The 16,948-nt window shown below is 37.4% G+C and overlaps 2 protein-coding genes and 1 pseudogene across 2 annotated transcripts; 2 read left to right on the forward strand and 1 right to left on the reverse strand.

Moving 5' to 3' along the window:
• Positions 1-1,275: 1,275 nt before the first annotated feature.
• On the forward strand, positions 1,276-3,972 carry LOC101305379 (annotated as a pseudogene).
• Positions 3,973-5,634: 1,662 nt separating this feature from the next.
• On the reverse strand, positions 5,635-8,469 carry LOC101314376 (14-3-3-like protein B-like). The gene is made up of 4 exons (XM_004299664.1): positions 7,928-8,469; positions 7,454-7,576; positions 6,451-6,567; positions 5,635-6,175 (listed from the first exon to the last, which is right to left on the reverse strand). The coding sequence occupies exons 1-4, from the start codon at positions 8,426-8,428 to the stop codon at positions 6,155-6,157; spliced, it is 762 nt and encodes a 253-aa protein (XP_004299712.1). The 5' UTR covers positions 8,429-8,469; the 3' UTR covers positions 5,635-6,154.
• A 2,204-nt stretch (positions 8,470-10,673) lies between these two features.
• On the forward strand, positions 10,674-12,877 carry LOC101305670 (pentatricopeptide repeat-containing protein At5g18475-like). The gene is given in 3 exon segments (XM_004301306.1): positions 10,674-10,779; positions 11,213-12,724; positions 12,727-12,877. Coding segments are annotated over 3 exon segments (1,704 nt in total). The 3' UTR covers positions 12,813-12,877.
• Positions 12,878-16,948: the final 4,071 nt, after the last annotated feature.

Below are 16,948 nucleotides of genomic sequence, written 5' to 3' on the forward strand. Positions count from 1 at the left end.
TGATTGGCACTGTTTCTTAGATAGGAACTTCAGTTTATACTCCTTATTTTGTGTTTGATATAATCTTTCATGTTCCAACATATGCTTCAAAACCTTTGAGAGCATTCAGTTTATTCATGTACACACTACAAAATAATGAAAATGGAACAAGGACTCACCAAGTAGCAGAAAACAGAACAACAATAATAAGCAAGGACTCACCAAGTAGCAGAAAGTGAGAAAACAAAACAACAATCATAATCTTACCCGTGAGTCTTCTTCAGCCAGAGAGGTATGCCAAAGAATGAAAGTGACCACAGCCCAATAATAGTATCACTACCAGTTTGTGAGTGAGAAGGAATCTGCATTTGCATCATTAGTAAAGTTAAATAGACTAGGATCATTAATAGAAGACAAACCAGAAGCACCTCCAAGACACTCGTCCAACAAGGCATCGCTGGTGGGATCTGCAGCCAAAGCCATCTGCAGCCACTGCGTAAAATAGTCATCAGAATTGGACACATTTACAACCTCAGAGGTGTTACTAATGGTAGGTTGTTCAAGTCTCAACCTTTTCTTCATATATAGTTTTGTGGCCGCTCTTGTTACCGTTGCGCTTAACTGCTTAAGTAATGTTTCAGATAATAATGGAATTAATTTCCGGACAAGGTTAATTTCAAATTAGATAATAAAAATCCTATTGTATTTGTTTTTTTAATAATAAATGAAAGGGAGTCCCGACACGGCGACGTTTGCTCTGCCACTGCTTAGTAACTGCGCTGTATATCAAAAGGTGGAGTCTTTGGGGTTCGAGTGCTGAAAGCCTGAAACTTCGTGCTTTGGTTTTGGGAAGAAGACGATAAAACTTTGAGGCATTATTGCTGTGGGTTTTTAGTATACGTTTTACCCCAACTCGTTTTTCAGGTAAGCTTCATCTTATCTTTGATCTTTTACGCTTTGAGGTTTCAAACACAAAGAACTCATCTTTTACATGTAAGAATACCAAGTAATTGTTACTCTTCAAGTTAGAATCTTTTGTATGAACACAAAGCTTTCCACTTTATATGGTTGTTGTATAAATTGCATATCTACTGAGCATTCTGTTTAGTCTTTATGGATATCATATGAGAACTCAAACTTGTTTTCTTGTTCTTTAAGATTATATGGATATTTGTTAGATTCTACTTAGGACTTGATTCCTATATAGGACTCAGAAAAAATTGAGAGAGTTACTCTCAAAATATTATTGTTGTTTTAGGTTAGACTCTGCCGCCGAAATTTAGAGGTTAGAATTTGATGGCTCAGATTCCCAAATTGGACAATGCTCCTCTCAATCTCAAGTTTATGAGGGAACAGTCTCAGAAGGAGCTCATAAACATTCTCAAGAGTATTAGAGGTAGGAAGTGTTTGGTGGTTGATCCGAAGCTTGCCGGGTCATTATCATTGATCATCCAGACTGCACTCCTCAGAGAACATGGGGTTGAACGCGACATCTTTCGGATGAAACAATTCAAACCGACTGTTCCAATGTGGTGTTCCTTGTCCGTTCGCAGCTTAGTTTGATGAAATACATTAGTTCACAAGTCCATAATGATATCTCGAAAGGGTTAAAGAGAGAATATTATCTTTATTTTGTGCCTTGTCGTGCAGTTGCTTGTGAGATGTTACTTGAGGTGGAAAACGTCCATGACTTGTTGCATATAGGGGAGTACCCATTATACATTGTTCCGTTGGATGAGGATGTTTTTTCGTTTGAACTTGATCTCTGTCTCAAGGAATGCCTTGTTGATGGTGATACGAGCTCACTTTGGCATGTTGCGAAAGCCATTCACATGCTTGAGTTTTCTTGTGGGGTGATACCAAATGTGAGGGCGAAAGGAAATGCATCAGTACGTGTTGCTGACATTCTAAACCGCATGCAGATAGAGGAACCCATTAGCTCATCGGATATGGTTGTTCCAGAGATAACTACTGTCACCCTTCTAGATAGGGAGGTGGACATTGTTACACCAATGTGTACTCAGTTAACATATGAGGGCATTGTTGATGAGTTTCTGCGTATCAATAATGGTTCTGTGGAGGTTGATCCATCTGCCATGGATGTCAAACAAGAGGGACAGAAGATGAAAGTTCCACTTAATTCAAGTGACAAGCTGTTTAAAGAGATCAGAGATCTCCACTTTGAGGTTGTTGTCCGGATTCTACGCCAAAAAGCAACATCTATGAAGCAGGACTACAATGAGGTGACTTCAAAACAGACTGTTTCTGAAATAAAGAATTTTGTCAAAAAGATGCACTCATATCCAGAAGTGGCAAGGCACATAAGGATCCGGCTTCTCTAAAGTTAGCAAATGGTAAAGTTAGTAAAGTTCATAAAATCTACACTTTTTATTTAATCTAAGGGTTTTAAACATGACATGTCACTCATGGATCAATTAAGTCTAAACCATGGTTAACTTAGGTTAAATGTTGTTACCAAAATAAAAATAAAAAGTAAGAGACTTTTATGGACGTAAGGACGCCTCTCACCTCTTCTTCCCGTTTCTTCTGCTAATAAGAAATTAGGTTAAACTCAAAGAATTCCCAGAACTTGGACGCCAAGAGGATTGTTGTTATAGCTAGATAGGCTAATCGTCACCTAACTCTATTTGAAACTTGTGATGAAAAATCCCAACATGTATCTCTAGTTTAAAATTTATATCGTCTTTATGAGTTTATCATGTGTATTTTTAGTCATATCATACACAGGTTCAAGAAGAACCATAAAAAAAGATCAGTTTGTATTACCGACCATTTCAGTTTGAATGATCAAGAGCTCAGTTGGTGCTAGCATGTGATAGTTACACCAATTCATTTCTTATATCACTGTTTATTGATCACAAACTGATTTTCAAGATCAAATCTTTTCCTTTTGTCATATAGAATCAAGAAGCTGGACTTCAATAAGGAGAAATAAGAAATCCCATGAATGACTCGACAACCTTCAACTGAACAAAGGCGTAGCAATTTTTCTTTTTGTTTTTTGTTTTCTTTCTTTTTGTCAACGACATTTAATCTATTCAATCCAAAAGAAACACACTTAACCCAAATTAACCATGGTTTAGATTAAATTGATCCAAGAATGACGTGTCATGTTTAAAACCCTTAAATTAAATAAAGAGTCTAGATTTTATGAACTTTACCAACTTCACCATTTGCTAACTTTAGAGGAGCCGGATCCGGCACATAAATCTTGCTAAGCATCTGATGACTTTCATGTCGAAGCCATCATTTCGTAGACTACTTGACATGGAACAAACAATTGTCGAGACTGAGAGTTTTGACATGTGCTCAGTTTACATTGAAGAAATGATGCTGAAGCGGGAGCCTCTTGTAAATGTTCTACGTCTTCTCATCTTACTTTCTATCACAAATTCTGGGTTGCCAGAAAAGAATTTTGACCATTTGAGGAATGAACTACTCATTACTTATGGATTTGGGCACAGAGTCGCATTGAAAAATCTGAAGAAGGCTGGATTGTTTAAAGTACAGGAGAAAAAAGGCCACTGGCCGACAGTTCAGCATGCCTTACAACTTGTCGTTGAAGACACTGACACAGCTAACCCCAATGACATCGACTATGTGTATTCTGGATATGCACCTCTTAGCATTCGCCTTGTTCAGCATGCTATTCGATCTGGATGGTGTCCAATTGAAAATTTTTTAAAGCTCTTACCTGGACCACATTCAGAAACAAAGAGAGGCCCATTCTCGAGCGGCACATCAGTTGACAATTCTCAGGCGGCTGCAACCAATGTAGACAAGGTAGCTGATGGGAAGCGCTCCCTTGTACTAGTCATCTTCATTGGAGGCGTAACGTTTGCAGAGATTTCAGCCCTTCGGTTTCTCAGTTCTCAGGAAGGAATGGCTTATGATTTCATAGTTGGGACAACAAAAATGGTTAGTGGCCATAGCTTGACTGAAACATTTTTGGGGAAGATGGAGGACCTGTAAAACACTTCATGTCTTATTTTTGTCTATTTTCTGCCTCTTTTTTAATGAACATTGAGACTTCTTGGCACAATTTTGAATCCATAGTGGTTTGTGCTAATGCAATATCAAACAGGTGTTTGTTGTTCCATGTATCTTCATATTTAGATAGAGCATTTGGATCTTCCTACAAAAAATATATAACTATACATAATATATTCATATAGTGCAGGGAATCAAGTTGGCCAGAATTTGGTCACAAAAATTTGCAGTGTGTATATCCAACAAGGCTATTGCGTGTTATACTCATATACTGCTTCTCATATGCTGCAAACTTTGGCAGTTTCCTGTGCTTGGAGGAATGCTTCCTTCTAAGTTGTTCCCTGATAATTAGAGCTTAAACAACTGATTGAGGTTTTCCTATAGAAGATGGGATTTGCCCTGAACACATCTTCGCTCAAACCCAACACTTCTCCTTTGAAACTTCCCAAACGAAATAGGAATGACACCGGTGAATTGTTTACCCTACAGGCTCAACACTATTAGATTGTGGAAATGCACTGATGTTTCAGAGTTCAGACTTTCAGGTATCATTCCGGATATGTGATCAACTCCTAAGCAGAGGTTGACAAGTTGGCCACAAAGTTGGCTAAAACACCTCCAAAGTTGTTTCTTTTCTTTTAAGAGTAGGGCTTCAATACTGTGCTTTTGAAATGTTGTTAACCTTGAATTTAAGGAGGCTTTTCGGCTTACGCTATCGATGCATATGCATAACCTGCGTTTGCACATTATAGAAATGTTGAAGACTTGATGTCTCCTTCACCAACTGGTTCGAGTGGCCGGACAATTTGTTGAGTAGTTAACGCCATGGCCAACGAGGTTCACTAGAGAATATCTTCTTTTATGTTGATAATGTTGATTGATGCTCCAGACTACATAGTATTATGGTCTACAGACACTAGACAGCATCAACTTTTATCGACTTTTTTGAGACTACTAGAGAAGAGAATATTCTCCAATGTTTTCTTTCTTGTAAATTTCTTTAATTTTGTGTTAAACTATTGGATATTTTGAATGGTTTCCAGTTATGAGAATTAAGAATCAGTCTTTCCATAAATACATATAAAGTTCATCATGATTTGATCTGTAAATGAATTTTGTATCAATAGAAATTGACAGTCCTTGTTGAACAATTTCAATGTCATTCTCTTCATCAAACACATAGAACTTCAGATGAAGAATGGTTTGAGAAAAGACACTTCAAAGACTTTTCCGTATAGGAAACAAATAAATTATAAATAAATGTGTATACTAGAATAAAACACGCCGTAAACATGTCAATTGACTGTTTTCAAAGAGTAAAGGTAAAACTATTTTCTTAACCTCATTTCACAGTTATGTATCGTTCGTTGAAATTGGTCTTTCATCATTAAGAAATTAAAGGAAAAATCGTTTAAAATCCAAAACAGAGCGAAATGGTCATTATTTGGTCAATCATATTTTGCTTTTTATTTCTTTTCTTCGCTATTGCCAAGTGAAAGAGGAAAATTGATTGGGAGGTATAGGTTCTAAAATTTCTTTCGTTATAGTGGCAATGGATTTTTGTGTTTGCATCTGCAATATACTGATTGATACTCAAAAATTAATCTCTGAATAATAGTATGCTTGGGAGCAAGCTTGCAAGTTAGAAGGAAGAAACCAAGTTTTATTGACGTACCAGTCCAAAAAACAAATAGATTGTGCAGTTTTGCAAAATTTGACTCATTCTTTGCAGCTATGTGCTCAGAATCTTGACAAATGAACTAAAGAGAACATAAAGATTTTGATGACATCTAAATTTTGGGATTCATCAAAGCAAAACACGAAAACCAGCTTTGATGAAAAAGATTGCCACATGTTCATTCCAATCTTTACGGCCAAGCAAATGCATCACTCTGAGTCACACGACAATACTATTCTATAACATGATTATCCTCAATAGTTTTATAATGCTATGATTCCACTTCCATAAACCAAACCCAAATTAAAACTGCTGAAAAAAAGACAGCTGGTTGCTGTTAACATCACTTAAAACAAGTCAAGAACAAGTTTTAGTTTCAATTCTGGCCAATATACAGATCACCACACTTGCTTCCAGCTGATTCAATGTAAATGACATTCAACACCCAAACTCCTCCATCAGGAAGCATATGATCCTTCAAGCTATCTATGGTTCATCTAACCCTTCCTGCAACGGTAACATAAAATATAATCTCAATCAGGTTCTGTATAAAACATTTACTAATTTTACTCATCATATTCAGTAATTTTTCAGCATTCATGAACAAATGCATTTATTTGAGTATGAGAGATAAAAGAGAGTATTGAGTTATTTGGTGGGGCACTCCTATCGTGAATTTGCATTCCCTCTCACAAGAGAAATCCCATCAAACATGAACGAGAGGTGGACGCATTATAATGACCAGTCTGTTGAATCAATTTTTAGGATAATGAGGCACTAACCGTCACATCTGAGGTCCAAAGGGTGAGGTTGTCCCTCAAAAGTTGCATGATCAGAGTGCTGTCCTTGTAAGATTCTTCTCCCAAAGTGTCTAGCTCAGCAATAGCTTCCTCAAATGCCTAATCATATACAAGCAACTTAGCAAGTGTTTAACCATATACAATGCTTAAAGAGAAGAGACCATGTCAATGGGAGAGAAAGGTAAATTCATCTCTCAAGGAGTTCACTGCCACTAATTAAAAATAAATAAATAGATGAGCCACTGATTTTAGTCTTTACTCTAAACTCATAAAAGTCAATAAGCATGTTACTTCAGTTGGTACTTAGTTTGGTATAGGTGACCCAGTCTAAAATATTCCTAATATGATGCCTACCAAGTAGACAGACATTGCAACTGTTGGATATAATACTTTTTCTCAACACATTCAAAATTATACAAAATAAAAAAAGAAAACAGAAACTCAACAACATTTTACCCAGACAAGCAGACACTGTCCACCCGTAGACACATGGTACTACTAATAAACAATAATAGCCACAATAATTCATGCAACTTTTAGTACAACAGGCATGGGAAAAACAACTATAGCATATACACGAAGTCAAAGAGCACTAATTTTCATTTTCTTCTCAACTTATTGAGAAAAATTCCGTCCAAAACCAAATAAAATTACCTTCCTTACAAAGTCATAATAAGTCAAGCAACCCGAATCCAGGTTATTATCAACCATATACTTAAAAGCATGCAGTTCAGGAACCAATCCAGAAAAACATAAATAACAACCAACAGAACATAAACCAATCAATATACTCATCATATGATTGTCACTGATCCTTCAAACTCATAGACAAACCAAAAGTAAGTCGCTGTCTAAGAGAGTCACCAACATTTACATGTTACTACAAAATCCAGACTTGAACGACAACCATATGACAATTAGAAAAATGAAATAGTATAAATATACATAAACTTAAACCCGCAATGGCGTAAAATACAAAGCATACCTGTTTGGCCATGCTACAAGCCTTATCAGACTGATTGAGAATCTCATAGTAGAACACTGAGAAGTTCAGAGCCAGACCCAATCTTATGGGGTGAGTTGGCGCCAGATCCGTCATAGCCACATCCTTCCCAACAAAAAATCAACACACAAACATCAGATTTCAATTCCAAATCAACACCACAACAGCTCCACTCACTCAGCCACATACATATACTCACTGATTCAAACATTTCAACCCTAATTCCTTGAAATTCAAACTTCATTTCGACTATTCACTCCACCACAACAAAAATTGAACCCCAATTAAACTCATAATAACTCATTAATTCAACGCTTCCGCTCCGTAAAATACGAAATTTAAACTTTAATTTACTGTTTACTCAAGTCAAACCTCACTACCAGACTCAAAATCCCTAAAATTGACCACAAAATTGAATAATCTAAAACAATTGAAACGGCGTCGTTTAGGCGTTACCTGAGCGGCCTTGTAGGAGAGCATAGTGTCCTCAGCAGCGGCCTTCCTCTCCTCAGCCGACTTGAACTCCGCCAAGTAGCGGTGGTAGTCCCCCTTCATCTTCAAATAGAACACCTTTGACTCGCTCGACGACGCCGACGGGACCAGGTTGGAGTCCAAGATCTTCAAGATGCTGGCGCAGACGTCTGAGAGCTCCGCCTCGACCTTGGATCTGTACTCCTTGACGAGCGCCACGTGGTCCTCGTTCTTGCGCCCCTCCTCCTTCTGCTCGATCGACGACACGATCCGCCACGCCGCCCGGAGCGACCCGATCACGTTCTTGTAGGCGACGGAGAGGAGGTTGCGCTCCTCCACCGTCAGCTCCGACGCCGGGGTGCACCCCACCACAAGCTTCTCCATGAACTGGACCATCTCCTCGTAGCGCTCGGCCTGCTCGGCGAGCTTGGCGAGGTAGACGTACTGCTCTCGGGTCAGGTTATCGGGGATGACGGAGGACGCCATTGGAGAACAAGAGAGAGAAAGAAGAGAGAGAGAGAGAGCTGTGGGGTGAAAATGACCAGAGAAGAAGAACGAGGAGGAGAGAATATAGGAGGTGGGGGTGGTGGGGCCCGGGGAAGGATGGCCGTTGGATCTGAGAGCTGGTGGTGTCAGGATGTATGATTAGGCAACTTGATTCCGGCAATAATTATTTGAGTTGATTACTTTCCCTTAATTAACCTATTTCGTCACAAACAATGAATTTCTTAACCTTTTCTAATTTCGCCAATATGCTCCTTCTTCTTTGAAATAAAAAAATAAAAAATATTTGGATTGTTTGAGTTTAAGAATTTAGAATTATGGGGGGAAATGGTGTTTTCCTCTAAATTTATTTTTCTCATTTTGAAGAAAAAAGTTCATTCTTCCTCGGTTCTCGCAACGTTGTTGAGTAAAGTCTAGTTACGACTATGTTATAATTTGTGTAGTTTGAGGAACGATGTAAAGGGTTGGTTGAGTTGGTTGGTGTTAAGCGATCTAATGTTTAGGGTATATCCTTGATGGTAGTAAGCATGGCGTTTTTGTGGATCATGTGCTTGAGATGATGATGACAATATCAAGGTGGTCGTAATGAAGTAGACGTAGGATTAGAGGCTTCTAGGTTTGAGCGCGACATAATGATGACTCTTTAAGCATGACAACTAGTTATGTTATACGAGTTCAAAACTCACTTGTGTTTTGTTATGATCAACAAGCCTTGAGATGGTTGCTTGCTTCATTGTTTTAGGGCCATAGTTGTGTACACTTCTAATAGGTTGACTGTAACAAAATGTACTTCGGTTATTTAATGTTTAATAATATTTAAACTTGTCACCGTAATTTCAATTTTTCATGAACAACACCGACAAACTTTACTGGTGTCGGTTAACCATCTTAACATTAGTCGACAAAAACTTCCTGAAATCTCAACCAAATTTGGCTTTATCTACCTAAATTTTGCCAAATCTAGATGGTGTCAATGACGACGCAAGTTTGACGAAACTCCCATAAAACCCTACCAAATTTTGCTGGATCCTACCTAGATATATATATATATATATATATTTATATATATATCAAGCCAAGTCTAGGTTCGGTCATCTCCTACTACATCCCTTCATTTCATGCATGACGTTGTTGTTTTTTACGAGTATTTAAGGAGTTCGATGCTTAGAACTGTTGACTAGAACGAACTAAAATAACTGCGTGATTTTGGCTAGTCTTGTGTGCTCGGTGCCTAGAACTTTACACCCTAAACGATATTATAACATTTTTTTTTCTTCTTTTACCTACTTAAATATTACGAATTTAATATGTGCATATACATATGATATTGTCATTCCAATCCATCCTAATTTGCATTAATTAACAGCTATATTACGAGAATTCATGACCTTAAAAGTCAAATTTTGAATTAAGTTTAGAAATTTGTCCTTTTTTTATAAAGTTGAAATTTGTCTTTGAAATCGGGTTAATAGTCGATTTTGTGATTTTTTTTTTCTTTCATGAAAGAATAGCACAATATTTTCATTTAGCCAATCTTAATGAGTACATTATAGACAAACAAGAACCGATCAAAGAAAATATCAAAAATTACAAACAACCATGAGTCAAAGAAGCTCAAACCAAACTTAGAAAACTCCTCATGAAAGTCTCTGCAAACAACCCTGGTAAACAATGACAATATAGAATTATAAATTGTGTCATCTTTCGTATATAAGTATCAAAACAGGTGCAACGAGTGTTGATCAGTTAATTTACAATAGAAAATGGGTGGTGTTATTTAATTTTATAAGGTGTATAACAAAATAGGGTGTATAAATAACATCATCCCACAAATTACTAAAGATCATACAATTTAGTCTCCCAAAACACACAAGCACCGTAACAAGACTATCTTTTTTTTTATAATAAAAATAAATATCATGTTAATATATCGAAAGAAACACAATAGACTGAGCACACACAATGAAGCTGAAGAAATTCAAGTGAAATTCATTATAGAAAATAATTTGATTTAGTTACAACTTTTGTTTTTTGAGAAATTATTTTATGTACGACGCCACGACTTGGTTGTATTTAAGAAGACGATAAACAAAACAAAACTCGTCGTATATTCAACTAGATGAACACTCCTAAAAAAAAAAAAAAAAAAAAAAAAAACAACTAGATGCAAAACTCCAGTCAAAATTTGGGCCCGGTCTAATAGACAAAACCTTCCCAAGGCCCAAAAATGGCGAGAAGACTCCTCCTCAAAACACTTGCTTCTCGAGCTCTCTTGCCAATCCCAGACCGCTCCGACCGTCGGCGACCCACTTCAGCCGCTGAGCTCTTTCTGGGTACGTTTTTGTTCTGATAGCTTTTCATTCTCAATATGCTTTCATAGGTAAAGTCAGTTGTAGTTGCTACTATGAGTGTTGTTTTCAGTTTCTAACTACCTTTAGGCGTTGTGATTGGTTTGTTCTGGGAAGAAGCTAGTCATTTCATATTGTTGTTTTGGCATCAATTTTTATATGAATGACACGTAATTAGACATTGTTAATAATTTGGTGGATGATTCAGATGGAACAACCTAGTATTCAGGGCGAGAATGAGACTCCAAAAAATTAATTTAGGTTTGCAAACTGAATCAATCAATGGCTTCCCTGTGTGTAGGAATCCTATATCAGATTAGCCAGATGGAAGTCTTTTCGCATTAATCTTTTTCGATTAAATGCAGTTTTTCAGTGTATGTTTTGCAAGGTGTGGTTCATTTTAGATCATCTATTTAAGATCCTCATCCTCTTCAGATTGCAGGGCCGGGCCCTAGTAAAACAGTTGTAGTTTTCATGAATCTAAGGAGAGTTCATTTTAGCTGGCGTCGTTGGTTTGCTTCCTCTCCTTCGACAATCTCATCATCAGTTTCATGGATCTCTCCTCTTAAGTTATCAAAACTCAATGCTCACCAACCAGATCCCCCTCCTGATACACGGACAGAAGCTAGGAGGAAATCGAAATATATTTCTCACAATGCTGCCATCAACTTAATCAAACGTGAGAGAGATCCACAACATGCGTTGGAAATTTTTAACATGGTCTCGGAGCAAAAGGGTTTCAACCACAACAATGCCACCTATGCAACTATCCTCAATAAGCTTTCTCAGTCCAAGAAGTTCAAGGCTGTTGATGCAGTTCTCTATCAAATGAAGTATGATACCTGCAAATTTCATGAGGGTATATTCCTTAATCTCATGAAGCATTTTTCAAAATTTTCTATGCATGAGAGAGTGCTTGAAATGTTCCATGCTATCCAGCCAATAGTTCGGGAAAAGCCTTCTCTCAAATGCATTAGTACTTGTCTAAATCTGCTCATTGAAGCGAATCAGGTTGATATGGCCCAACAGTTTCTCATGCATTTGAAGAAGAGTCTTAACTTGAAGCTGAATACATGCATTGCCAACATCTTGGTTAAGCACTATTGCAAAAATGGGGATCTTGAATCTGCCTTTGAAGTTGTGAAGAAAATGAAAAAGTCTAAGCTCTCCTATCCTAATTTGATTACTTATTCAACACTAATTGATGGTCTATGTCAAAGTGGAAAACTGACAGAAGCAATGGACATGTTTGATGAAATGATCTCGAAGGAGCAAATATTGCCTGATGTCCTAACGTACAACATTTTGATGAAGGGGTTTTGCCGTGCTGGGAAAGTTGATAGGGCGAGGAAGATATTGGATTTTATGAAGAGCAAAGGATGCAACCCAAATATATACAATTACTCAACTCTGATGAATGGATTCTGTAAGGAGGTAAGGTTGAAAGAGGCCCAGGAGCTTTTGGATGAAATGAAGAGCTTTGGTATAAAACCAGATACAGTTGTCTACACTACTTTAATTGATTGCCACTGTAGGACTGGTAGAGTTGATGAAGCAATAGAGTTGCTCAAAGAGATGAAAGAAAGAAGGTGCAAAGCTGACACTGTGACTTTCAATGTCATACTTGGAGGATTATGTAGAGAATGTAGAATTGAGGATGCTCTTAAGATGCTGGACGAACTTCCTTACGAGGGTATTTATCTGAATAAGGGAAGCTACAGAATTGTGTTGAATTCCCTGTATCAGAAAGGTGACTTGAACAAAGCTAAGGAGTTGTTGAGATTGATGATGGGCAGGGGTTTTGTACCACATTATGCAACTTCAAACGGGTTGCTAGTTAGCCTTTGTGAGGCTGGAATGATAGATGATGCAACTACGGCTTTGTTTGGATTGGTGGAGATGGGATTCAAACCACTGCTTGATTCCTGGGCTTTTTTGTTGAATCAATTTGCAGAGAAAGAAAGCTACTGCCTGCGTTTGAACTGCTCGATGAATTGGTTAATGAAGAGTTTGGTTAACCCCAATATGGATATAAGATGCTACAGAAACTTCAAATCATTGGCATGCAAACCCACAGATGAAAATACTGGTACTTCAAGAGAAAATTATGGAATGGAAGCGCCATTTTCATCTGCGTTGTGACCTTGACTTACTCCAATCTGGTGAAGGGGAAAGCCGGTACTCACGCTATCTTAACCCAGTTTGTCTGACATTATAGAGTTAGAATGCTCATTTTAAGCCAGTTTTCGAGGTCAAGTTAAGCTTGATGTTAGCAGAAAAGAATGTGGAAAGTGTAGATATGGAAAATGCAAACTCTTATCATTAACCATGTACTCAGTAATGTTCTTTATGCTAGAAAGCAACAATGATATCAGGTTTTGACCATTATCGAAAGGTGTCTTAACAGAACTAATAAAGCATACAAACACAACCAATTTGGTCAGAATGTAAAAAGAATCTAACTTGAGTTCTTATACCAATTTCCTAGAGTTTTTTTTGTACCAAACAGTGTCTAGACACTTCGGGGACTGACAATATGATACTCGAACTTACAGAGTTATCAATGTGATACCTGAGCTCCTTTTTTCTTATAAACATGGTACCTCTGTCGATTTTCTGTTACTAACCCGTTAAAATAAACACATGCCAAGCGCATGACTGATTTTCAAGGATAAAATTGTCTTATTACCTTTTTTTATTAAACAAAAAAGTAAATGAAATTTGTCAGAATTTGTTTTTTTTTTTTTTGGGTCGAATTTGTTCTTCTTGTTCTTCCTTGTTTGATCGAGTTTCCAGAAGCCAGGAAAAAGAGGCTTTGTAGCTTCAAGCCTTCAACCCAGACCTTCACGAAGGAAATATATTTGTATTTTGATTGGATTTCAACCTCAAGAACTTCACCATACTTGCGACCAAGTTAGTCCCAGACTCCCAGATCCCATGGATAAGCTCTCCAAATGCAGAGGAACTTTAATTTATGGATCTGAGTCCAATATTCAATGCATGAGAATTAATAGCAACTCAGCAAGATGCTTGGGCCATGGAACCACGTTCATTAAGCAATTACCAAAGTTCTATCATGATTTAATGAGAAGCCAATGTGAAAGCGGAAGCTCCAGTTCGATGGCAGAGAGAGTGCTCCTGCACAAGTGACTTCATCTTTTCTGTAGACGAGATCTCAGGGCTCACTCTTTCTCGAGGTCCCGAACTTGAGGGAGATCCTGAGAGAGAAATCGGGGATAAAGGAGATGCCGGCGATGATGGTGACGAAGCCGCGGATGGGAATCGGCAGGCACCGGAGAGACGGAAAGACTGCGGTACATCGGTCGAGAAGACAACGTTTGATGTTTAACTTGAATTTGAAAGAGTGAAGATACTAGATGAATGAGGAAGAAGATGAGAGGTAGAGAGAGTATGACAAAAATAATTAAAGGAGTAAAAGAAAAACATATATATATATTTAATTGAAAATAGGTAAGATATAGCTCTATATTTAGGGCAAATCAGTCTTTTGCTTTTGTTTTGAGGGTCACGTGCTGTTGGAATTAACGATGTTGTGACAGAAAATCGACCGAGGTATCATGTTGATAAGAAAAAATGAGCTTAGGTATCACGTTGATAACTTTGTGAGTTTGGGTACCATATTTTCAGTTTCTAAAGTGTCTAGACACTATAAGTGCAAAAAAGGTTCTCTCTACGACACCAAGCTCTCTCTCTCTCTCAATAGGAATAAGACTTTTGTGTTGGTTTTTTATTATATTTTAAAGATCCAAAACTATTATTATTATTATTATTATTATTATTATTATTATTTATATTTTGATAGTATCAAAAGTTATGTCTTTTATTTTCTCAAGAGTCATGTTTTTTAGAAGAGAAATTTTATTCACACACCCCTATTTGCTTAATACAGAACACATGTTTTTGTTAAATTTTAAATTCCTTCTATACCCTCTCTTCTTCCAAAAGAACAATAGAACAAAAAACAGCATTTTCCTACCTCTTCATTCACCAACACCTGCAAACCTAATTATCAAATCTCATGTTGTTTTGTTCATCCGCATAAATAATAACTTAGCAAAACCCACTTATGTCAACATATCAGAATATTTTGATTTAAAATTCCTCTTGAATTAGACCAAATGTAGATTCTTCATATGATCATCTTCACAATTATTAATAAATTTAATGAGCACATTGACCTATTTTAATCTCTCTCTCCCTCACAATGCACAATGCATTCTCACTATTTCTTCATGATCAATTTATAAGATCACAAACCAAGTCATGTTATAATGTTTTATGTATAAGAATGGAGAAAGAATTGAAGAAAGAGAGAGAGAGAGAGAGAGAGAGAGAGAGAGAGAGAGAGAGAGAGAGAGAGAGAGAGAGAGAGAGAGAGAGAGAGAGAGAGAGAGTAGAGAGAGAGAGAGAGTAGCTCCGTGCAGTGAGAGGGAAAAACAAGAGCAAGAGATGAGGTTTTTTTTTTGGAAGGTAAAAGTTGAGGGTATAATAGGAAGAATATAGGGAAAAATGGCAAAAACAAAAATCAAGAGGTGTGTATCTAGAAATTAGAGATGTGTGAATAAAATTACTCTTTTTGGAACAGGCATGAAGAGTCTATATACTGCAGAACTCTTCCTGAGTGAAGGATATACGCTGAACTATCTTCTTCTTCCTTGTTCTTCTTCCTCTTCCATTGACTCTCTTCTCTACATCATTCACTCTCTACTCTGGGCAATTGATAAAAGCTTGACATCCTCGTTTACCGTGAACGTGTTAAACGGATTAGACTTCCTGTGAGGTGTAAGGGTTATATCTTGGAGTGCTTAGACGATCGTCAATACCTATACGAGGGGAGGCGTCTATCATTTTAGGACAGCGACATCGTGCCTCCTTTGGATTCTCATAGGGCATACTTCTTCTTTGGATTCTCACAGGCCAGATTCTCTAACCCTTTCTTTTATTTATATATGTGATTATTTGATTGTGTTGGAGTGATGTTTTGAGATATCAGTAGATAATTTGTAGAAGTTCTAATATTCTGAACATAAATAAAATTTTCAGACCTCTGTCCTATTTATAGAGATCAAGAAGAAGGTCTACGGATAGGTATGAAGGGATTAAAGTAGAATACCTGTAGTCGATTGTATGTAAAACAACCTCCCAAGCCTGTAAACTAGCACGCATTCCATCACGACGAAGGTAACCGAGGCCGCCTTAAGGTTCCCGCCTATAAGCAGGATGGGCCGGGCTCAATCTCGGTGGCAACACTAGGCCGGGAATGACTGCATAAGGCATAGGGGATGTCCATATTTGAAACAGCAGCAAAGACTATTGTCCCACATTGATTTCCAAGCAAAGAGAACCCACTCTGGGCCATAAATACGGCCCAGTCACCATCTTGTCAGGTATCATTTACTACACTAGTAATTACACTCAACTAACAAATACTGACTTAACCATCGGAGGAGGAAAGACCGGAAGCCCTCGGACATCCTTTTGTTCACAGGTCATCGGGAGGAAAGCTAGTCACCCAGCAGGCACGCCTTGAGCTTCTGCGACCCTATCCGGGATTGTACAGAAACAATACCTATGACTTGATGCTCACTCTTATAGGTACTACACCAGGAATCCATCTTTAAGGAGTCACCCAAAAGGTAACTTGCTCTCTACCCCACCACCTTGACACCTGTTACTTAACAAAGTCGGTTGCTATTGTTTAAGCTTTTCTTAAGAAGGTTCTGGGTTTTCTAAGGATGTTGAGCAAGATTTTAGATTGGGAAGATAAGAGTAAGAAGAACAAGGCGGTGAAGAAGAAGCAGAAGTCGGAGGAGAAGCAGAAGGCGATGAAGAAGTGTTTTTGGCGTCTTTCAGCTATCTTAAGGTCAACAATGACAACTAGCTTTTTCCCTAAAGCTGTTTCAAGTATGGGCTTGGTTTTTAGGTTAAACGAGTCTTGGACTAATAAAAACCCTACTACTTAAATCCAATAACAACAAATAGAAAAGAAACTATATACTATATTAATTTTTTCAGCATATATAACAGTAAATATATATTTATATATATATACACACACACAAACTAAAACATTGAACCATGAATATAGATACATGAAATATATATATATATATATATATATATATACGACGGC

Source organism: Fragaria vesca, linkage group LG5 (genome assembly GCF_000184155.1).
Source record: "Fragaria vesca subsp. vesca linkage group LG5, FraVesHawaii_1.0, whole genome shotgun sequence".
Lineage (NCBI taxonomy): Eukaryota > Viridiplantae > Streptophyta > Magnoliopsida > Rosales > Rosaceae > Fragaria > Fragaria vesca.